We start from the raw sequence: 23,336 nt of genomic DNA, 5'->3' as shown, positions 1-23,336 counted from the left end.
TTGTTATGTAGGCATTGAGCCACATTTTTTTTCCTTGAAAAAACATCAATAGCCCCATTGATACAAATTCCAAATGGTTTCAGTTTGTCATCGGAGTCCATGTGCCATATACAATTTGGCCCTTTGGAGAAGTAGTTTCGTCGTCTCAGACGTCTTGCTTGCCTTAATGACACTCCTCTCGGATCCAACTCATTCAGGACCAGACGAACGTCCTCTTTCCTGACAAGAAGTCCATATTCTCTGCACTTACTGTACATCCACCTGTAACCGTGTAGTTGTCCGGAATGCTGCTTTTCCGACGAAATAGTCCTCTTTGGTTCAGCACTCGCTTCAAATGTCTTTCGCTTATTTGGAAACTGTACTTAACATCAAGAACAGATTTAATGTCTTTGTATTTCAAGCCAATTTCAAAGTAAAATTCTATTAAACTCACGAACGCTTGAACACGCTCCATAACTGTTGTTTGCGGTTACACGTACGATGACCGGAAGCACGTCAACGAGCATTAAAAATAAATAAAGTTTTGCGAGATCTCGCAATACTTTGGAAGACTTTGCGAGATCTCGCAAAGTTTTTTTCCCTTCCATGTCCCCTTAGGGGCTCCGTAGTATTTCAAGAAAATCCACCGCAGTGCCTTTCAGCTATGTGCGTGCGTTATTTGTTAGGAGGCGTGTAGTGACGCCACCCAAGTAAAGCTCGACTAAGCAGTCGATAGTCCGTTGCTGTCCGCTGTGCGTGCATCAGCCTCGTCCTTGTCTTTTATTTTGAACTCACAGCGGACGCGCTTTTCCGCTGCTTTTGAACTTGACACCGCCTCACTCAGGTACGCGTCCTCGCCGCGACCAAGCTGAAGCAAGCGAGGAGAAGGAGGAGGAGGAGGAAGAAGAAACACCCACCATTCATCCTCGCAGCGAGCCGCAGCATCCGTCGCCTCCTTTTTTATTTTGGACGTCGGATTCCAACCGTTACACGACGGCTATGAAGGCGCTCCTGATGCTGGTGCTGTCGTGCGCGACGTCGCGCGCGCTGTCCACGGAGGGCGACATCTCGTTCGAGTACCACCGCTACGACGAGCTGCGCAAGGCTTTGGTGTCCGTGTGGCTGCAATGCCCAACCATCGCGCGTATCTACACCATCGGAGAGAGCTTCGAGGGCCGCGAGCTGCTCGTCCTCGAGATGTCCGATAACCCCGGCGCGCACGAACCGGGTCAGTCCGTTTTCTTTTCCGCGTGTCGCGGTTGTGTGACTTTGGAGCGACTCGTTCTGTGAGGTGTGAATGTGTTTGGGAGCCGTGCGTAAAAGCGGGCATTCTCCATCATCACCCCCCTCCGCTCCTTCAAAAAAAAAAGGGAAAGATTCGCAATGTTCAGACGCCATTTTGCAGATCGATCCGGTTCCGCGGTCGTGATTGTAGCCTTGGAACAAGCCGCAGGCGGCGATGCTGCTGCACCATTGTGAAGTCAAGCAGGTTGCAGCGATTGAAACCTTTGCGTGGCGCAAAACACGACAGTTAAGACTGGCACGCCAATAGACGAAATAATAGCGATTCATCATAAGAGTAATACAAATGAGTCTGACACCAACACAGTTTTATTTGGTTATTTCTTTAGTTTTTTAAATTATATTATTATAACGTTGTTGTTGTTTTAAGTAAAAACATATTTGCTTACCGACTGCTGTCAGGCTGCTGAATAAAAATAACAATAATAATAATAATTAGTATTATTATAATTAAATGATGTGAAAGACAATTGTAAATAGCACTGCGATTTATCAATTTTGTGTTTATAGTGCACTTAATTGAAGGGTGTTTGTTGTTGTTTTTTCTTCTTTCTTCTTTCTACCTACATTCTTGCTGCTGGAGGCTGTAAATCTCCCCAGTGTGGGACAAATAAAGGATATCTTATCTTATAATATATCTATAAATCACTCTGTAAAATTTTATTTTTAATTATTCAAATGATATTTTGACATCTCCAAAATATATCTTTTAATCAATTAATGAGGCTCAGAGGGGATCGAGCCTTCTCTGTTGCTAGTCCCTCTCTCTGGAATGACCTCCCACTGAACATTCGGCAAGCTTCCTCGCTGCCCATCTTCAAAGCCCTTCTCAAAACTCACTTGTAATTCTTTGGCGTTCGACTCAGCATGACTTAGATTTGTTCTTGATTTTACTGTCTGGTGGTTTCTACCGCCTTTATTACCGATTTGTCTTGCTGTTTATTGTGCATGTTAAATCGCTCCATGTACAGCACTTTGTATGCAGCGATGGCTGTTTAAAGTGCTCTAGAAATACTGTTGACTTGACTTGACTTGACAATCTTACCACTAATAAGAATTTGCTAATCATTTCCACCCATGCACCCATTAACTGAAGCGCTTTGTCGTGACGAGGGTCACAGCCATGCTGGAGCCTATCTCGGATGTCTTTTGGTATTAGGCGTGGGTACACCCTGAACTGGTTGCCAGCCAATAACAGGGCACACATTTGGCCAACAACCATCTGTGCTTACAATCTCAGCTAGGGACGATTTACAGTGTTCCATCCACCTGCCACGTATGTTTTTGCAATGTGGGAGGAAACCGGAGTACCCGGAGAAAACCCACACAGGCACGAGGAGAACATGCAAACTCCACGCAGGAAGGCCGCAGCCAGAATCGAACCCTGCGCCTCTGCATCGTGAGGCCGACCCCCCAACCAATCGACCACCGGGGTCGCCGATTTTTGTAATTTAGTATGTTATTCAAATGCTAAACAATCCAAGGAAAGAGCAGCAAACCAAATTAAAACATGGCTTAGCAGACATTTATAGATGTTCAGTCCTGTGTGCAGGCAGGCGCAGGCTCATAAAATAAAATAAGCTCATGAAAGTGTGGTAGCATTGTGAAGCTTTTTTTTCTCTATTGCTACCAGATGTCTTTGCCTTAATGTGGCTGCAACAAAAACAGTGCGGCCGTGAATTTAAAGCTCCCCTCAAGGTACCTGCCATTGGTGAGGGCGGAAATAGCGGTTGCCGTGGCAACAGATCGGCTTAGTGTTCTGAGCCGACCGCCGGCTCGTGGTTGGCTCGGGGCCCGTCTCAGGAGAGAGCACAGCCCTGCAACCCCCCACCCCCCTCCTCACCACTCCCAACTCATCCCATCCACTGCCGCCGCCCACCCGATCCCGCATGTAGCTGCCATCTGTCAGCGGGTTCTTCCGTGCGCCATTACATGACACCCATACGCAGTGTGCTACAAGCTGTGGTGTTTGAATGTAACGGTAGCGCCTTCATGCTCCGCTTATCAATCGGAAGAGAAGACCACTAGCTATGCAAAATGCCTCCGAATGTGCTGTTAGTGTTCGCATATGCGCTTCAAATTTGGTAGTAAAGCCAGATGGAGTCTCGAGGATGAGTCTGTATTTGAAGGGCTGGCCAAAAGAGCGAGACAAGTCATTTTATTGAATGATGAGTTAGGCATAAATTAAATGAGAGTCATCAATTACGAAGTTCATTTAATGAACCACCAGAAGAAGTTAAGTAGGATTCATCGCGGCTCTTGGGGGAGCCCGCCTTGTTCCTGGCATGAGCATTTTTAAACTGTGTCTGACGTAAGAAAGTCATCTCCGTGTGAGCACAAATGCAGATGTGTCATATGGAAAACGAGAGGAATCAAATATGAACGCGCCTTCTCATAATACGACGCAGAAGAAGGGGGGGAGGATGAGAAGGGAGCCAGAACTTATTTATTATTCAGAAGCTGCATACATGCGCAGTCGTGCACTGTTCTCTCCCACCTCGGCGCACGGGCAAACGTATGCAACCCCCCCCCCCCCGATTTGTATTGGATTCCATTTGGTACCGCCTGCGTGCGAGCGTGTTGACGCACCGTCTGTTTTCTGCTGGTCACCGCTGTACCCTTTCATCATTGCCACAGCAACTCTGGGCACCCACCATTCCCACCGTTGCCCTCCCTTATGACGTCATTCCGTCGTCGCCGCGGAAACCATAATGACAAGCCGCCGTGTACTAAATGACACGTCAGTAAAGAGCTGACTCACCCGATCTGACTTATTAGCCACATACTAGACAATACACATATTAGACATCTGCAAAACCTTATGGGGACCTTATTCCATCTATCCATCCATCCATCCATCATCTACCGCTTATCCGGGGCCGGGTCGCGGGGGCAACAGCTTTAGCAGGGAAGCCCAGACTTCCCTCTCTCTAGCTACTTCTTCCAGCTCTCCCCGGGGGATCCCGAGTCGTTCCCAGGCAAGCTGGGTGACATAGTCTCTCCAGCGTGTCCTGGGTCTTCCTCGGGGTCTCCTCCCGGTGGGACATGACCGGAACAGCTCACCGGGGAGGCGCTCAGGAGGCATCCGAATCAGATGCCCAAGCCACCTCATCTGGCTCCTCTCGATGTGGAGGAGAAGCGGCTCGACTCTGAGCCCCTCCCGGATGACTGAGCTTCTCACCTTATCTCTAAGGGAGAGCCCGGACACCCTGCGGAGAAAACTCATTTCGGCCGCTTGTAACCGGTGTAACAGGTGAGGGGCCAGACAAAGCACGGCTCAAAGACCCCAATGATGATTGCAATAAATGGATCTAGGTTTCCCTTGCCCTGACGCGGGTAACCGGTGCCCCCCTCTGACGGGTATCGACTGGCCAAGCGGACCGCGGCTTCGGTGGTCGCCGAGGCAAAAACCCGAGCATGGGAAAAGTTCGGTGAGCCCATGGAAGCCGACTTCCGGACGGCTTCGAGGAAATTCTGGTCCACCATCCGACGTCTCAGGAGGGGGAAGCAGTGCACCAGTAACACTGTGTACAGTGGGGATGGGGCGCTGCTGACTTCGACTCGGGACGTTGTGAACCGGTGGGCAGAGTACTTCGAAGACCTCCTCAACTCCACCAAGACGCCTTCCTTGGAGGAAGCAGAGCCTGGGGACTATGAGGTGGGCTCTCCTATCTCTGTGGTTGAAGTCACCGATGTGGTTAAAAAGCTCCTCGGTGGCAAGGCCCCAGGGGTGGATGAGATCCGCCCGGAGTTCCTCAAGGCTCTGGATGTTGTGGGGCTGTCCTGGTTGACACGCCTCTGCAACATCGCGTGGTCAACAGGGAGAGTGCCTCTGGATTGGCAGACCGGGGTGGTAGTCCCTCTTTTTAAAAAGGGGGACCGGAGGGTGTGTTCCAACTACAGAGGGATCACACTCCTCAGCCTCCCTGGTAAGGTCTATTCAGGGGTGCTGGAGAGGAGGGTCCGTCAGGAAGTCGAGCCTCAGATTGAGGAGGAGCATTGTGGTTTTCGTCCTGGCCGTGGAACAGTGGACCAGCTCTACACCCTTAGCAGGGTCCTTGAGGATATGTGGATGAGGATACGCCCAACCAGTCTACATGTGTTTTGTGGACTTGGAGAAGGCGTTTGACCGTGTCCCTCGGGGAGTTCTGTGGGGGGTGCTTCGTGGGTATGGGGTACCGAACCCCCTGATACGGGCTGTTCGGTCACTATACCACCGATGTCAGAGTTTGGTTCGCATTGCCGGCAGTAAGTCGGAATCGTTTCCAGTGGGGGTAGGACTCCGCCAAGGCTGCCCTTTGTCGCCGATTCTGTTCATAACCTTTATGGACAGAATTTCTAGGCGCAGCCGAAGCGTTGAGGGGGTCCGTTTTGGGGGCCTCAGTATTGCATCCCTGCTTTTTGCAGATGATGTGGTGCTGTTGGCTCCTTCAAACGGGGCTCTCCAACTCTCACTGGAGCGTTTCGCAGCCAAGTGTGAAGCGGTTGGGATGAAAATCAGCACCTCCAAATCTGAAACCATGGTCCTCAGTCGGAAAAGGGTGGAGTGCCCCCTCCGGGTCGGGGAGGAGACCTTACCCCAAGTGGAGGAGTTCAAGTATCTTGGGGTCTTGTTCACGAGTGGGGGTAGGAGGGAGCGGGAGATCGACAGGCGGATTGGTGCAGCGTCTGCTGTGATGCGGACGCTGTATCGGTCTGTCGTGGTGAAGAAGGAGCTGAGCCAAAGGGCGAAGCTCTCAATTTACCGGTCGATCTACGTTCCAACCCTCATCAATGGTCATGAGCTATGGGTCGTGACCGAAAGAACGAGATCCCGGTTACAAGCGGGACCTTTTTGGTCTGTATCTAATAGAGATAATGTTGTGTGTCACAAAAGCATGTAGCAGAATGTATATAGTGGTTGACCTCCCTTTTTCGATGCTGCTGCTCTGTATCGATGGCAAAGAAGATGGAAACATGTTTTTGAGTTGTTGTTGTTGTTTTGTTTTTTTTTTACAGTGAAAGTAGCTTCTGCAACAGCTTTTGACGGCGGAATTGCTGTTTTTGTCCCGCCTTTTCCCCATGTGCTCCTTTTGCCTCGCCTTTTATCTTGTTCTGTATAAACGACAAAGACGTTGAAAAATATGATCTTACAGATTGTATGAATCGGGATTCTGGTCGCAAAATAAACATAATTAACTTTCACACACAAGGGCCACAACGAATCCCTAAATGATTGGCAAACAGGTTAGCTAGTTAGCAGCCCGGCACTAACGCTCAGCGGCTAACCTGAGCCCGCAGCAGCCAACTCAACTTTCATTCACTGATGCCCACGTCACTCACCGGGCCATGCCCCACCTATTAAAGCCATACTCTCCCCCCTCCCCCCCTCCTCCTGAAAAAGTGATGCAACAATCAAATTGAAAATATATTGAATAGTTGCAGCGATGGAATCATTCTGAAATGGCTTCTCTTAGTCCCACCATCTTTAGATCACAACAACCGACAGGGGTGTGTGAACTTTTTATATTCACTGTGTTTGACGCAGTACCACCCCCCCACCCCCCACCCCCTGCACCAAAACCACCCAACCCACACAAGGATGCCTTGAAATCATTAGCGAGCCATAACGAGAGCCAGATTGAAAGCTTTAAAAATAACCTGAAAGCCCAATTTGCTCCATTTTGTGCTTGTGTGGCGCACGTGTGTGTGTGTGTGTGTGTGTGTGTTTGTGTCACACACCCAAGAATCGATTGGGACTTCCTTATTAGTTGTAAAGGCTTCCAAAACCCAACACAGTCACTGCTCGTGCCTTTGATGCAGGCAGCCTGTCATAGAAGAGCCGAGATTAATCTGTCTTTCACACAGCAACACTGCATCCCGCCGTAACAATCCTCAGCATCTGGTGTGATCCGTCATCGTGGAAAAAAAAACCTTACACACAAATGTTTGTTATGGCTTCGATATTGCCTCCGCAAGGTGGACATTTTTTTTCCTCCGCCTTTTTTTTTTCCTGTGTCACTGTTGTGCAGGAATGACATGGAAACAAACAAACAAACAAAAAATACCATATTGCCATGCGAAAGGGGCTTCGGTTGAATCTGTTACTACCACTGAAGGCAGGAGGAGAGCGACTCTGCCTCGCCCCTGTGACAATGTGTGACTCGGCGGCTCTGAACTGATTTCAACTTGATATGTGTGCCAGGGTGCGGATAGAAGACGCACAGCCGAGAAAAAGGTCACAGCTCGGGGCGCTCCAAGTCACTCACGTCCCTATTTATGTGTCAAAGGGGCCTTATGGAACCCAATTCCGTCTTATACCTTATTGCTCCTCCTGATCTCAACCAAGAAATCCCCCGTGTGTGCGTGTATGTGCGCTCGTTTCAACCTGATCGTCCTTTGTGACCATCAATCCTGTTTAACCTTTCCCGCTGACGAGTCAGCGTGTCACCGCCGTACACTGCGTTGAGCGGTCTTGCCGACTCGCCAATAACCTAATAACCTAATAACGAAGTCGCAAACAAACTGACTGACGGACTGACCTTGTGACTCACACGTGTCAAACTCAAGGCCCGAGGGCCAGATCCGGCCTGTCACATCATTTTATGTGGCCCGTAGATCATGTGCAGTGACTCCATGTTTCTTGCTTAAAAATACTCCTTTAAAAAAAATTTAATTAGTTCAAATTTGAACCAACACTTATTACAGGCCTCTGATTTTTGCCTTTACAGCTCCTCTACTTTTTGTTCTTCTACTTTCTTCCTTTCATAACTTTGCTGCTGTAAATTGTGAATTTCTTCATTGTGAGACAACTTGACAAATTATGTTTTTTTTTTGTTGGGGGGGGTCAAATTAAATTTTTTAATTTGCTGCAAACAGTCATGTGTGTATCTACGGTCCAAGTGCGCTTGACTTAGAGCAGATCAGACTGACAATGTTGGCATGCGCAGGCGAGCCGGAGTTCAAGTACATCGCCAACATGCACGGTAATGAGGCGGTGGGCCGGGAGCTTTTGGTCTACCTGGCGCAGTACCTGTGCAACCAGTACCAGCAGGGCAATGAGACCATCATAGACCTGATCCACAACACGCGCATCCACCTCATGCCCTCCATGAACCCGGACGGATTCGAGAAAGCCGCCTCGCAGGTGTGACCTCGGCCCGGTTAGTCGGATCGCGCCTTTTACAGCAAGCGCCTTAAGTCACAGTGTTCGCTCTTGTGTTCAGTCCGGAGAGATGAAGGACTGGTTCGTGGGCCGTACCAACGCTCAGGGGGTGGACCTGAACCGCAACTTCCCCGACCTGGACAGAATCGTCTACATCAACGAACGAGAGGGAGGAGCCAACAACCATCTGCTGCAAAACATGAAGAAGTCTGTGGATGAAAACGCCAAGGTGGGTCAAGGGTGTGCCGAGACATCAGCGCAAGGGTGGACGAGTAAACGGTGGTCTACCTACTGACAAACCTACAGCGGATCGCAAAAGTCTACACGCACCCCCCCCCCCCGCCCCCCCTGCCCCCCCGCCAGTATAAATGCCAACTTTCAAACTTCAAAACCCCCACAAAGATGGCGGCTTACTTTTGTTGTCCTGAGTTGCGAAGGTATTTGAGCAGGGGTGTGTAGACGTTTCATATCCACTGGACCTACCTACCTACGTAACTCTTATTTGTATTCCATTTTGAAAGTCAACGTCAATCGGGGATGGGTTATTTGGAAAAGTAATTTAATTCCCCAACCCCCCCACTATTGCCATTGCGAATCGAGTCTTTTTTTTTTTTCAAGGTCCCATTTATTTTTGAACCAACGCAGACAACAAATGAATCTCTATCACAACAAACGTTATCAACCTCAACACAAATATTTGGGCCTGATCTCTTAGTCTTGCGCTAAAATAAAGGTAAACGAACCACGAATGAATGAAAGAGGTTGATTTATTTCTTTTAGTAAAAGCATTCCCTCACCGTTCTTTAAATGTCATTGCCCTCCTTCTATTCGTAGCTGGCGCCAGAGACCAAGGCGGTGATCCGCTGGATCATGGACATCCCCTTCGTCCTCTCTGCTAACCTGCATGGCGGGGACGTGGTCGCCAACTACCCCTACGACGAAACTCGCAGTGGTCAATCTCTTATCATATATTCCACCTTTTGACTATTCATTTATTTTTGAAAATGAAGAGACGCTAACAATGTGTTTGGTGTCCAAGGCTCGGCCCACGAGTACAGCGCCAGCCCCGACGACGCCATCTTCAAGTCGCTGGCCAAGGCCTACTCCGTGTACAACCCCGTGATGTCCGACCCGCAGCGGGCGCCCTGCCGCAAAAATGACGACGACTCCAGCTTCAAGGACGGCATCACCAACGGGGGCGCCTGGTACAGCGTGCCGGGGGGTAAGGAAAAGGATCCTGACTCACCAGTACGGCGTGGCGAGGGGGGCCCTCCAAGCGAAATATGTACGAATCAGTGACGGCCGCCTTAAAAGGTTTTAAATGGCCCTACAGAGGCCATTAAAAATATTAAAATATATTATAAAAATATTTGTGTGTGACAAAAAGAAAATGCTTTTAATACCCCCCCCTCAAAGAAAAAACTTCCTTATTTAATTGAGCGAATGCAAAATAACGCTAACAAGTGAACATTGTCGTGGTGGTGCTGTAGGAATGCAGGACTTCAATTATTTGAGTAGCAACTGCTTTGAGATCACGCTGGAGCTGAGCTGCGACAAATTCCCGGCCGAGGATTTGCTCAAGAGCTACTGGGAGCAGAACCGCGACTCGCTGGTCAGCTACATCGAGCAGGTGGGCGCAAAGACGCTACGAAAGCTTCGGACGTGAGGAGCACGAGGCGATTGGTTTCTCGTTCCGTGTGTGTGGGTGTGTCGAAACAGGTTCATCGCGGCGTCAAGGGCTTCGTGCGGGACCTGCAGGGCAACGCCGTTAGCAACGCCACCATCTCTGTGGAAGGCATCGAGCACGACGTCACCACAGGTAGCCGTGTCAACCCAACATACAAGCTAGCAAAACTCATTTGAAAACGTTTGTGAATAAACGGCGTGTACATAAAACGAAACCTAAAGCGTTAGCCTAGTAGCACGATCGCATCCACTTTGACCTTCCTCGACCACGTTTTGCCTTGGTGCTGGTCAACAGACCTTTGAGAGACCAGCACTGCGCATTGATTGTTGAGTGGCCCGTGTTCATTTTTCGACCAGGTGCATTTCTCCTTCACGGCGGCTGACGCAGTGTAGCCTCCAAATGTTAACATAACGTCAGATCTTTGCCACAAAGTGGCGTTATCACTCGGGTTCCTCTCAATGTAGCGTTGCAATACAGATCATACAATACAATACAATACAATACATGCTGATTTATATAGCGCTTTCACAACAGCGGCAGATGTAACAAAGCGCTTAACAAAACAGTTAACAAAGTAAAATACATGTTTAAATGTATTAGTATACAGCATTAAGTCATGTTAATTACTTCAAAATGTACTTCTACATGCATGTAAACCATTAAATGTGGCCTTATATTATGTACATGTACCTATATGGGGCTTTGCGGATTTTCGTTTATCGCGGGCGGTTTTGGTTCCCATTAACCGCGATAAATGAGGGATTACTGTATTGGGACTGACAGTAGCAGTTAAAAAAAAAGACATTGAATATGGTCAAATTGACCCCAAGGTTATTAGGAACGTTAAGGAGGCTGTCTATTTTTTTGAATTATTAATCAAATCCATGATGCTAATGTTTCGTTAGCACTATTACAATGCATACAGCGAGTACATTGCCATAACGATGTGTGTCATTGTAGAGAAGACAGAGTGATGGATTTCATACATGTGAGGTCGAATGTCATTCTGACGAAACCAAAAATAAATAGATCACGGTTAACTTTCCCCTCGCCAAAGAACTCCACAGCCATTCACTACACTATAGCAGTTAACTAGTTCAACATTTATCATTTTAAAAACATGAAATAAGACCTTTTGGCAGATCTCTATTCCATCCCCTTGCTTGTTTGGCTAGGCTTGTCCGGTTGAGAATGCGGCCTGCGACCGCAAAGCTTCCGGTTCCATTCCCTCAAAATGATTCATTCTGCACGGCTCTACCTAGTGGACACATTTGGTGTTGTAATGTTTGTTATGTGGTGCCCCCTCCCCAGCCAAAGATGGCGACTACTGGCGCCTGCTGACTCCCGGCAACTACAAGGTGGCGGCCTCGGCTCCGGGATACCTGAGCGTTATCAAGAAGGTGGCTGTCCCGCACAGCCCCGCCACCAGGGTACGAACAACCCACCCAGCCCAGCGTCAACCACACACGAAAAGCTTGGCGGGCCCATTCGAATGTATTGCACATGAATTGAAATAAATTGTGAATCACGATGCATTTTCAAAACTTTATAAGAGCCTATATGATCAATTCTACTTTAAAGTTGAATCCAAGTGAAGTACGTGTGCTGTAGTGAATTAAACAAAAATGGAAAGCCCTCTTCGACTCTTTAACAGTTTGAACATTTGAGTCAGTATTTTTTTGTACCGCTAGAGGGAGTGCCATACTTTACGAATGACTTGAAACTATCATAAGGTTCTCTTCTTTTTTAAACAAAATTTGCAAATGTTCCATCATTTACTCTACTCGCAAAATAAGGTATTCCTAATTTAAAAAAAATATTTTTTATAAATTCACTCATATTTTCAAATCGTTTAAAAATATATATTTGACTTTATTTTCATTATTCCATTATTTTGTGTATCCGTGTATTTTTTAATGTATGTTTTAACTAAATTGAATATATACTTCATCGTTTTTTACTAATTCTAAAATGTATTTATTCATTCATCTTCCGTACCGCTTGATCCTCACTAGGGTCGCTGGAGCCCATCCCAGCCGTCTCCGGGCAGGGTGTCCCCCGCAGTAGGCGGGGGACACCCTGAATCGGTTGCCAGCCAATCGCAGGGCACACATAGACGAACAACCATCCACGCTCACACTCACACCTAGGGACAATTTAGAGTGTTCAATCAGCCTGCCATGCATATTTTTGGAATGTGGGAGGAAACCGGAGCACCCGGAGAAAACCCACGCAGAACCGGGGAGAACATGCAAACTCCACACAGGGAGGCCGGAGTTGGAATCGAACCCGGTACCTCTGCGCTGTGTGGCCGACGTGCTAACCACTGGACGACCGGGCCGCCCTGGACTACCGGGCCGCCAAAAATGTATTTATATTTATATTAAATTAATGAATCATCAACCCCAAAGACAATGCCTTCAACACTATCATTCTGCTGGCAGTCAAATGAAAAGTGGGCATAAAGTTTTGTATCGTGAAATACTGTGATCAAACATATGCATACTTGAATTTATATTAGAATTGGACAGTTGATATCAATGAAATACCGGTACATTAAAAATAAAACAATCTCATATTGATCCATTTAAAAATACATATGATGATAAAATTGCAAATGAGCAAATGTTTTGCTGTTTATTTTACTTTCCTCTTCTTCCAATTGTGCTTTTGTGCAGGTGGACTTTGAACTGGAGTCTCTGATGGAGCGCAAGGAGGAGGAGAGGGAGGAGCTGATGGACTGGTGGAAGATGATGTCCGAGACGCTCAACTTCTAAACGGACACCCGAGCCGACCCACGCTTGACACGTCTGCACCCATCAGCCCTTTCATTCCGTGTCTCTCCTTCTTTCCATGTTTGAATAGCCTATGCGAGGAGGAACTTGTTTGTTATTGTGTCATTTTCTTGGTTTATCGTGAGCTGTAACCACGGCAACCACCCTTATAACTTATGAGCGACACACTCACACACGCACACATAGAGTTCAATAATCAGGACTGATGATGGAGGATGAAACACTTAAAAAAAAAAACCAAAAAAAAGCACATCATCGTTTGCAGCATAGCTTGGCTTTAAGCACAGAATGAGTTGTGATTCCTATGAGTAAATAACGACACATATCTCTATATATAAATATATATTCGACTGTATTTATGGACTAAATTATAGCAAGAAATGTTTGTGTGTGTGTGGTTTTTCTGGGGGGGTAACATTGAAAAAGCAAGCCCAAAGCTATTCCTTTTGTCGACGCAACACACGGGACTGTGAAAGGTTTTCTTTCGTTTCATTTGAATGTGCTCGATACCAAATTGAATGGAGGCAAAATATCGTTCGTGTAATCAGACTGGACATAAGATTTGATGAATGTATGTAATCAATGTTGAAAATGGGACTTATAGACAGAAACTGTATAGAAGAATGAAAATGATTCAACAAACAATAAAACTTCCCTGTTTATGTTGTCACGGTGTGCACTTGTGTTCTGGGTGTTATTCTCTGCAATAGCCGCACATAAGTCAAGAGAAAGGGACCTTTAACATTTTTTTAGAAAAGAATGCATACTTCCACATTTGGATTGTTTTCAACCAATCAAATGTATTTGAACTCTTTCGTGCACCATGTAACCCTATAAACTGTCCATGGTAGCTGTCCCTCAAAGGGTTAATAAATTGAGAACGCCATCTTGTACATGTCATTTTTATTTCTTTCAATACTAAATGAACGCAATCCTATTTTATTCATTAATTGTATTAATTTAAGAGTAAATCATAAAATTCAGAAGAAAAAAAAAAACAGCCATCTTTCGGTGTTTGTTCCCATGTCACCCCCACCTCCAAAAAAAGTGGATACAAAATCAAATGTCGATATTTACAACACCAAACATCAAAAACAAATATTGCACATACACACACAACAATGTGGTTATTAGCAAAATCACACGTATAAGGTAACAAAACAGTAGACTTAAAAAGCTGAGAGACCAAATATGAAAAATGGAGTCAGAAAATGAAAATGTCAGTTTTTGTCTAAAAATAATCGGGGTGGGGGGGCAGGGCGGAGAACATAGCCAGCTATCTCTCATATTTAGCTTGAGAAAACATCGGGATGACAACAATGACATCCATCATTAGCATTTCATTTTTATGAAAAGTTCACCGGATTAATTGAAGTAAACGTGTCCTTTTGTGAACTGAGGCCAAAAACTCAAAAGTCGTACAAAACTCGGTTGGTAGTGGAGCCTTGAAACTTAAACAATTCGGAAGCGGACATTTTGGCTGGAAAGTTAACATTTCAAGGAAAGGAAATGATGGTCAGAAAATGCAACCAAAAAAAAAAAATCGAGCTGAAAAATCAAGAATTTGGTCAAATCTGATCCAAGAATGCAAGGAAGATTTAACTACCTGACGATTATTGTTCTTTAAAAATCAGACAAGATGTTAGCGTGAACATTTTCAAAATTTTATATTCAAAGTTCATGGGAACTCTAAGTTTTCAAAAGAAAACTGCCTGGGCATCCTTTTCATGCTATTTACATCATGACCTGTACGCTATTTAAATATTGTAAAAGGGCATGCATATATATGTTTGTAAAACAACATGAAATTTAAGGTAAATTTTGCGTAAAATTATTGTCCGATTTTTGGAGTTTCGGAATCGTTCTAGATGAAAAAAATTCCGCAAGAATTTGATTCTGATGTTTTACAAAGTTTTTGGGACGTCCTTTCACGCTAACGTGGCGGTGACACGACCTATATTTACCTGACAAGTGCACTCTTTGAATGGTTAAAATGGATGAACAATTTTGTGGGGGGGGGGGTTTAAACGTGGGAATTCGTACGATCTTGTCCACTCTGGCTAATAGAAATTTATTCTTTTTTTTTTTGTCGTCGTCGTTTAAAAAATTGTTTTTTCAGCACTGCAGCTTACGAATGCTGCGCGAAATCCTCTTGAAGTCGCGGCGGCCCTTCTGCCAGCGTTTGAGCGAGGTGACAACCAGGCGTCCATCGTCCGTCCTCTGTCCCACCACCAGGTAGGCGGCGTTGATGTCGTTCATCTCGTCGCAGACGCAGTGCAGCCCATCTTTGAGCCATAGCGCCGTCTTGCGGAAGTCGCGCTCGCTGACGCCGTGCAGCTTGTAGATGGTCTTGCTCTTGTTCTCCGGCATGATCCGCGTGTCGCCGTCCATGTACGAGATCTCCTTCACTTTAATTTTCAGAGCTCAACGGCAGAGGAGAACCATCGTTACAATTGGGACAACCAATGCGTTTCGCTGCCAGCCACGCATTTTGAAGCAGGCGCAATACGGTGCCTCGTACATAGCGCGCTTCGCGGGACTACCACCAGTTCTTTGGAAGACATGCACGTCAAATTATGCTACAAACGATTTTAAGTGTTCGCTCAAGTGACGGAGTACATGCTGGATCGTTGTTACGCTGCTGTTGGCATCCTGTTGCGTAACTACGTTGGCCAAGTTTGTCTCCTTCGGGTAGTCATAGCAGAAAGATGGCGGCCTAAACATGGCAGCCTCCTGTCGGGGAAGCGCGTCATATATAATATAATTAAGAGATTACTTCTTCTACGGTTGTGTGATTATTTTCAAAAAATATCCAATATGTCAAAAAGTATTACTAAGATAAGCTTCCATTTTTAAAATTATGACTCAAAAAGGCATTTCTATGACAACTGCTGTATTCTTTTTAGATGACTTTTCTCTCAGTAAAATACCCCCTGCCCCCCCAAAAAATTGCTTCATTCTAAATTCTATTTTTATCCTAAAATATAATAACTGCAACCAATTCCATTAAAATATAAATTATTTGAAGGTTTATAACCACTGCAACTTGCAAGCTGTGCTAGCCCATTTATGGTGTTTTGCATGCTGTATTACCATTAACCTCCTAGGACCCGAACTCTTGCAAGGCATGCATTTTTATTTTATATTTATTTTCTCTTTGATATTTAGGCTAATTGGGACCTGATGAATGTAAAAACAAAGAATTATCTTTTTACTTGATGTAACGTCCTCGTAAGTGGACGCCAGGCCCTTATAGTCCAAAATTTAACATTATAGTCTTGAAAACCAAAGACGTCATGTCCACACATGTGGACGCCACTTAAGCTAGATGACCTTTGGAGGTGATGTGGTTTGGTTAAACACACAAGTAATGGAAATAAACTTTACTCATTTTAGGGAAGTGTTCACCATCGACCAGGCGGCTGCTTTGTTGTCAAGACACCCCCCCCCCACCCCTGCCCCCCAGACACACAAGCAACCGCTCATGCTATGAACATTTTACAACAATAATACTGAAGTATTGTCAATCGTAAATGAAACCAATGTTGAGTCGTTGCTTACCAAAATCGTTTTTGCACAGGTTCTCCACTATTTCATTGTCATTTTCATCGGTTTCCTTGCAGGCGTCACACACTCTGGGAACTGAAACACAAAACACCCCACAACATGGAAAGACTGTCATGTATTACTCCACTGCAACCAGTATTGGAGCTCTTGAGTCACTCTTGACTCAGTGGCTTTTTTTTTTTTTTTAACATTCCAGTGGCTTTAGTGTCCCTTTGAATGTTACCAATTTCATATCATTTAAATTCAAAGAATATTTATCATTCTTTTATTTATAAATGCCAATTCTTCCCCTAAAAAGTGTTATTTTCTTTCCAAGAAAAGGTTTTCCGAAGGAAACTAAGGTTTTGATCAGATTGTGACTTTTAAGAAATTTGGGTAGGACAAAATATTTTTTTTCCCTACTGAAAAATGTAATAAATTCCTTTAAGAGAATAATGTTCTTTCCGTGAAAAAAAGGAAAAATAGATTTAATTTCTTCTCCAAAAACACAATATCCATACATAATACTCATTGTATTAGTTTTTTTCCTTCCCATGTGACCTTCCAACTCATTTACAAATTAAAAATATATGCATTTTCTGTCGTGAAAATACAACCTCATTCTCATCAAAATATTAATTACTTTCTCAAAAATATCAGTTTTCTTAAAAAAAAACCACATTGTTTTCAGAGTATGACTTAAAACCCCCTTCACAATTCTGAGAAATTCGGTGAAAAAGGCTAATATTAGAGATTATATGTTTTCATGGTTTAGCTGTCCTTTAGAAATGTTGTTTTCTAAGTAAAAAGAAACATTATTTGGGAAAAAATGTTTTTTATCGTTTAAAAGAAACATAATTTCCCCAGTTTTTTCAAGATATTGTTCTTGTGAAATCACATCAGACGAACATGTTTTGCTTAATATTGTTGTAAAATGTGTTGGGGGGGGAGACATCAAATGTTATCTTAGTTTGTTGCCTAGAAATGATAAATTCATCCAACTTTTTTTAAAACATTCTAACAGTTGTTTCTAAAATGTAACCCCACTACCAATTGTTGAATTTTTTGACGATTAATGATTCTCTAAAAAAAGTCTATATTTTTTCTTAACTCTTTGATTGACTTTTTTTCCGATTTTCCGAACATTTTAACGACAACGTGAGTTTGGAGTGCGGGAGACGTTGACCCCCCACCCCCCTCCCCCGCCCCCGCACCTTCCCCAACGTCGGGCACGGCGTTGCGGATGTCCGCGGGCGGGATGCAGAGGTGGTCGCCGTCGTCGGCGGGGAAGGCTCGGCAGTCGAGCATGGGGGGCCACGGGAAGCCGAAGGCGGCCATAACGGGCGCGCAGCCGCGCTCGACCCCCTCGCACAGCGAGCGGCAAGGTCGGACGGCTTCGTCCAGGTCGGCCAGGCACACGGGCGCGAAGAGCGAGCAGAGGAACTTGCGGGTGTCCGGGTGGCAGCGCTTGTGCACCAGCGGGATCCACGACGACGCCTGCTGCACCGCCTCGCTCATGCTCTCGTGGCCCAGCAGGTTGGGCAGGCGCATCTCGCTGTACTCCATGTCCCGGCACAGCTGCAGCGAGGCCGGGATGGCCTTGCATTGGCTGCGCTTGTACTGGCGCTCGTCCGACACCTCACCGGACGCCCCGGCCGACGACGACGTCAGCAGCAGCAGCAGCAGGGCCCACGCCGCGGCCGAAGCCACAGCCGGCGTCATCTTGTGCGTGCTAACTGGACTGGCGGGGGAACCACTCGGAAACTTTTCTTCAGTCAAAACTCAGGGAGGAGTTCAGACAGACACATGTTGGTGTGTGCGTGTGCGTGTGCGTGCGCGTGCGTGTGCGTGTGCGTGTGCGTGTGCGTGTGTGGAGGGGGGGGCGGGGCGTACCTGAGAAGCAAAATTCTGCATTGGAAAAAGAGTACTCTTTTAATAAGATTCTGACTTTATTTATTTTCCAAATAAAGCTTTATTCAACTTTTAAAATACAGTCACTCTCCTGTATGACAGGTTCCGAGTTCCTGCTATTTTGGCGATTTATGTTTCGTTTAGTTCACGCCGTAAATCTCGTCGATTTAAGGTGTAATTCTAATCTTGACCGCTAGATAGTGGCTTACAAGTTGTGCCTGAGACGGTGTAAATTTGAATGAAGAAGAACAAACGCTGCAGAAAGTTGACAGCGGGAGATTCAATTTTATCACGAATATATTATTCTTGATCTACAGATGGTAAGTGACGTTTGTTAGTTCCCAATACGTTAAACATACACTGTACTGTACAATATGTTTGTGTTATTTATTGCTCTTGCTCTCCCTTTCCATAGATGACGTGGTTAAATGCGTTTGTGTTCGGTCTCCACAATATATGTCGAACAAAATCTTGCAATTGCAATAATGACGATAAGACGTGCGCTAGGTTCCGCGTGGAATTTAATGTTTTTTATCGGACTCACACTTAAATACACGGCGTCATCCAATTCGTGAACAGTTTCGAGGGGCCTTAACCTAAAAAAAATTGCCATAAGATCGTTCAAGTTCACGAAGGATTTGCTGGGGCAGAAGCGGAGTGGCAATCTGGTCTCCTCGCAGGAAATCATAAACCAACATCTGAAGCAGACGTACAGCGACCCCGCAAGAGAGCAGGAGCTGGGAGAATGCAACATCCTCATAGACCCCCCTGAACCTGAAGAGCAGTTCGACATGTCGGAGCTGCAGCTAAAGGAAGTCAGGGAGGTTGTCCGCAGAGCAAGGGCGAGCACTGCTCCAGGACCGAGTGGCACTTCATACAAAGTGTACAAGAACTGTCCCAAACTCCTGCTGCGTCTGTGGACAATCCTGCGAGTCTTCTGGAGAAGGGGAAGGATCCCTGAACAATGGAGAATGGCTGAAGGGGTATGGATCCCGAAGGAGGAAAACTCCACTCAGCTAGACCAGTTCCGCATCATCTCCCTGCTGTGTGTTGAGGCAAAGGTTTTCTTCAGTGCTGTATCCAAGCGGCTGTGTACCTACCTGGCAAAGAACTCCTACATCGATACATCTGTCCAGAAAGGTGGCATCTCAGGAATTTCAGGATGTTTGGAACATACCGGTGTGGTCACACAGCTTATTCGGGAGGCCAGAGAGAACAAAGGTAACCTATCAGTGCTGTGGCTTGACCTGGCAAATGCATTCGGCTCCATTCCACACAAGCTCGTCCAGCTCACTCTGACAAAGCATCATGTACCCAGCAGATGCAGAGATCTCATCGCTGATTATTACAGCAATTTCAGGATGAGGATCTCTTCAGGAGCAATGACATCCAGTTGGCACAAGGTGGAGATCGGCATCATCACAGGGTGTACTATCTCTGTGACACTGTTCTCGCTAGCCATGAACATGCTCACAAAATCTGCTGAGCCAGAGTGCAGAGGGCCCCGCATGAACTCCGGACAACGGCAACCACCCATCAGGGCATTCATGGATGACCTCACAGTCACGACAGAATCAGTCCCAGGCTGCCGGTGGATTCTGAAGGGTCTTGAAAAGCTGGTGGCGTGGGTCCGGATGCGTTTCAAACCCGCCAAATCAAGATCTATGGTGCTAAGGAAAGGGAAGGTGGAAAACAAGTTCCGGTTCACCATCTCAGGCACAGCCATTCCATCAATCTCAGAGAAGCCGGTCAAGAGCCTAGGGAAGGTTTTCGACTGCTCTCTGAGAGACACAAAATCTATCCAGTCGACATGCACGGAGTTGGATGGCTGGCTGAAATCAGTGGACAAGTCAGACCTACCGGGGAAGTTTAAAGCCTGGGTATACCAGCACGGCATTCTTCCCAGGATCCTGTGGCCCCTCCTGGTCTACTCCGTCCCCATCTCGACAGTTGAGACCTTAGAGAGGAAGGTCAGCAGCCACCTCCGGAGATGGCTAGGACTTCCAAAGAGCCTGAGCAGCATCGCTCTCTACGGAAACAGCAACAAACTGCAACTGCCCTTCAAATCCTTGGAGGAGGAATTTAAGGCCACCAGAGCCAGAGAAGTGGTTCAATACAGGGACTCAAGAGATCCGAAGGTGGCTAAGGCTGGGATCCAAGTGAGGACTGGCAGGAAATGGAGGGCAGAGGAAGCGGTTGAAGAGGCAGATGCAAGGCTCCGACACAGGTGCTTGACTGGAGTGGTCACACGAGGTCGAGCTGGGCTAGGATCCTTTCCATCTCCCCAGCTGAACACCATGGGGAAGGAGGGGCGACGTCTTGTCCAGGACGAGGTGAGAGCAGCAGTGGAGGACACAAGAACCTGCAAGGCTGTGGGAATGAAACAACAGGGTGCTTGGACAAGATGGGAGAACGCAGTTGAGAGGAAAGTGACCTGGGCAGAGCTTTGGAAAGCAGAGCCTCAACGCATTAAATTCCTCATCCAGGCAGTTTATGATGTGCTCCCAAGCCCGTCAAATCTGCACACATGGGGCATAGCAGAGACACCGGCATGCCCACTGTGCTCCAAGCGAGGAACCCTGGAACACATCCTCAGTGGCTGCACAAGGGCACTTGGAGATGGACGGTACAGGTGGAGGCATGATCAAGTCCTTAAGACTATCGCGGAAGCCATTACCGCAGGGCTGGCATGGGCTAAACAGTTCCGCCTCTCCAATAAAACCATCGCCTTTGTCAGAGCTGGGGACAAGCCTACCGCGGCCAGCAGAACATCATCTGCAGGCATCCTGACATCTGCAAGAGACTGGCAGTTGTTGGTGGATCTTGAAAAAAAGCTGAAGTTCCCCAGCCATATTGCAGTTACCACCCTACGACCTGACATTGTCCTCGTATCGGAGTCCACCAAACAAGCAGTGCTGCTGGAGCTGACAGTGCCGTGGGAAGATCGCTTGGAAGAAGCCTTTGAGAGGAAGCTCTCCAAGTACGCAGGACTGGTCAGCGACTGCCAGCTGGCTGGTTGGAGAGCAAGGTGTTTCCCTGTGGAGGTTGGTTGCAGAGGATTTGCAGCCCGTTCCTTGGCCAGAGCCTACTGTAGTTTAGGCATCAATGGAGAGAGGAAAAGGAGAGCCATCCGCAATACCACTGAAGCGGCAGAAAGAGCCTCAAGATGGCTGTGGCTCAAAAGAGGAGATCTATGGAGTCATGGTAGCTAGCTAGCTGTCTGGACACAAGCCGGGACTTGATCAACCTGGGCTGGGTCACCTGGAGGAGGGCGTCTGATAGTTGAAAGACCCGAAACGTCCAGTGAATCCAGGAACATCACTGATGTGTCCAGACTAGGCATCAGTAGATGTATGTACACATCGTGCCTCGGGAGTATTTCATTTCGGGGGTGGTTTGGGACTTACCACTGATATGGGACGGGGAGTGGGACTGATGACTGTGACAATATCTCCCACTGTTCTGCTTATTTCTCCCAAAAATATATATTATATATATATATAAAGTATTGTATTGTAAAAAGTAGGACTTTTGGCTATGAATTGTGTCTCCAAATGATTTCCAACTTTTTCTCCTAAAGGTTTTTCTTGTCAAATTGCACCTTTTTTTGAGATGCATGATTCAGTCATTTTGACTTGTCTGTCCATTGTTACATAAACATTGTGAGTGACAAGCTAATTTTAGCACAAGTCTTATTTTTGGTCCCAATCTGCTTTTCCCAGCCTTCATTGTGGAAATCATAACAAACCGTGTTTGACGTGTTTGGTTCATTTACGCCAAATTAGTCGGCAGGTCGTCCGCCTGTCCCGGACGCTGCAAATAATCAAGGAAACGTCAACCGGGGTGTAAGTCCGCTCAATGGACCGTTCATTTTCCATCATTAGGAGGATTGTGGTGCACCTAAGCGCATCCGGAGGTATGTGTGTGTGTGTGGGGGGGGGGGGGGATAGGTAACCCAATCTGGACCCCACACCTCTGTTTCTTCTCTTACCTTCCTTCCTGATGAAAAAAAAAACAAAGGTTGGTCTTGCTGCAACGTTTGTCGGGATTTTTATGCTAAGCGCTTGGGTGGAACCCAACAATCAAACTGCTGCTGATATATTTGCGGCAGTTGCTTGTTGGAAACATGTGGTCTTGGCTTTGAAATTCATCTTTGTTTCATTGTGGGAGCGCAAAATGTATTTGCCGATAAAATAAATACGACTTCATTCTTGGGTTTGTTTTTATTTGTTGAATAGCAGCGTCATCGCTCATTAGATTCAAATTTGTTGGGCCCGTTACAAGTATGTGTGTGCAAACTTCTGCTGGAAACTATAACTTTCCCAGTTGAACCCCCCCCCCCCCATCCCCCAAAAATGAATTTTATTCTGGGGGAAGACATTTGCTCAAAAGATTTTTCTCTTGAAAAACTGACCTCTTTATTCAAGTCAGACTGACACTTTAAAGGATTTCTTCCTTACTCAACAGAATCCAATTTTTTAAAAAAACGTTTTTTGATCAATTTTTAAAATCCATTCCCTTTTCTCGAAAATAGGCTATTCTTTTCAAATGATTTTTTTAATTAGGAAGTACGACTGCATTCTTGTGAAAAAAAATCTTGAAAAAAAGGACACATTTTTTCAGATTTTCTTCTCGGAAAAAAAAGTGTCTAAAAAAACTATTTGATTCAAACATCCATCCACCAATCTTGAAAAACAAGCAACTTTATTTTTTTTCTTTTTTTTGGAGTTATGTCAACCATATTTGTAAAGTATGTGAAGCTGCACAGTTGGTGATCGGAGTCTCTCAGATTCACACTCGGGCTTTTGTGCGTCACATCAAATAAGGTCAACATGGGGGTCCCTAATTGGGTCTGTTTAATCCCTCCGATTTCGCTACACGGCCAAACCATTTTTAGACTGAGGTTATTTCAAGTCAGGGACACACAGGAGGGGTCTAGGGTGCGTGTGGAGGGCCGGAGGGCAATGGGGGG

The 23,336-nt window shown here is 46.2% G+C and overlaps 2 protein-coding genes and 1 long non-coding RNA gene across 4 annotated transcripts; 1 reads left to right on the top strand and 2 right to left on the bottom strand.

Annotated features, from left to right (window-relative positions):
• The first annotated feature begins 756 nt into the window (after positions 1 to 756).
• Positions 757 to 13,574, top strand: cpe (carboxypeptidase E). 2 transcript variants are annotated; one of them, XM_052083882.1, is made up of 9 exons: positions 757 to 1,207; positions 8,211 to 8,407; positions 8,487 to 8,654; positions 9,260 to 9,374; positions 9,465 to 9,647; positions 9,916 to 10,055; positions 10,145 to 10,244; positions 11,424 to 11,542; positions 12,791 to 13,574. In XM_052083882.1, the coding sequence occupies exons 1-9, from the start codon at positions 979 to 981 to the stop codon at positions 12,887 to 12,889; spliced, it is 1,350 nt and encodes a 449-aa protein (XP_051939842.1). In that variant the 5' UTR covers positions 757 to 978; the 3' UTR covers positions 12,890 to 13,574. The 2 variants fall into 2 exon arrangements, with proteins under 2 accessions (XP_051939842.1, XP_051939841.1); XM_052083881.1 differs by having other exon boundaries at positions 761 to 1,207; positions 9,260 to 9,377.
• On the bottom strand, positions 1,512 to 2,479 carry LOC127613031 (uncharacterized). Its single transcript, XR_007966045.1, has 3 exons — positions 2,330 to 2,479; positions 1,931 to 2,007; positions 1,512 to 1,673 (listed from the first exon to the last, which is right to left on the bottom strand). It is a non-coding gene; the product is annotated as an uncharacterized LOC127613031 (long non-coding RNA).
• LOC127613016 (secreted frizzled-related protein 2-like) lies at positions 13,318 to 18,247 on the bottom strand. Its single transcript, XM_052083900.1, has 3 exons — positions 17,668 to 18,247; positions 16,469 to 16,549; positions 13,318 to 15,330 (listed from the first exon to the last, which is right to left on the bottom strand). Exons 1-3 carry the CDS (start codon positions 18,173 to 18,175, stop codon positions 15,023 to 15,025), a joined length of 897 nt encoding a protein of 298 aa, XP_051939860.1. The 5' UTR covers positions 18,176 to 18,247; the 3' UTR covers positions 13,318 to 15,022.
• Between the last annotated feature and the right edge of the window lie 5,089 nt (positions 18,248 to 23,336).

Source organism: Hippocampus zosterae, chromosome 13 (genome assembly GCF_025434085.1).
Source record: "Hippocampus zosterae strain Florida chromosome 13, ASM2543408v3, whole genome shotgun sequence".
Classification (NCBI taxonomy): Eukaryota; Metazoa; Chordata; class Actinopteri; order Syngnathiformes; family Syngnathidae; genus Hippocampus; species Hippocampus zosterae.
The sequence above is the reverse complement of the archived record's forward strand: the minus strand, read 5'-3'. Positions and strand labels throughout refer to the sequence as shown.

Bases quoted from the DNA above. Each gene is read 5' to 3' on its own strand.
- cpe (XM_052083881.1), top strand. From the start codon at position 979: ATGAAGGCGCTCCTGATGCTGGTGCTGTCGTGCGCGACGTCGCGCGCG. The intron at 10,056-10,144 runs GTGGGCGCAAAG...GTGTCGAAACAG, and splicing joins TGGTCAGCTACATCGAGCAG to GTTCATCGCGGCGTCAAGGG. The intron at 11,543-12,790 runs GTACGAACAACC...GCTTTTGTGCAG, and splicing joins CGCACAGCCCCGCCACCAGG to GTGGACTTTGAACTGGAGTC.
- LOC127613016 (XM_052083900.1), bottom strand. From the start codon at position 18,175: ATGACGCCGGCTGTGGCTTCGGCCGCGGCGTGGGCCCTGCTGCTGCTG. The intron at 16,550-17,667 runs GTGCGGGGGCGG...TTTGTGTTTCAG, and splicing joins CGTGCCCGACGTTGGGGAAG to TTCCCAGAGTGTGTGACGCC. The intron at 15,331-16,468 runs GTAAGCAACGAC...TCTGCCGTTGAG, and splicing joins CCTGTGCAAAAACGATTTTG to CTCTGAAAATTAAAGTGAAG.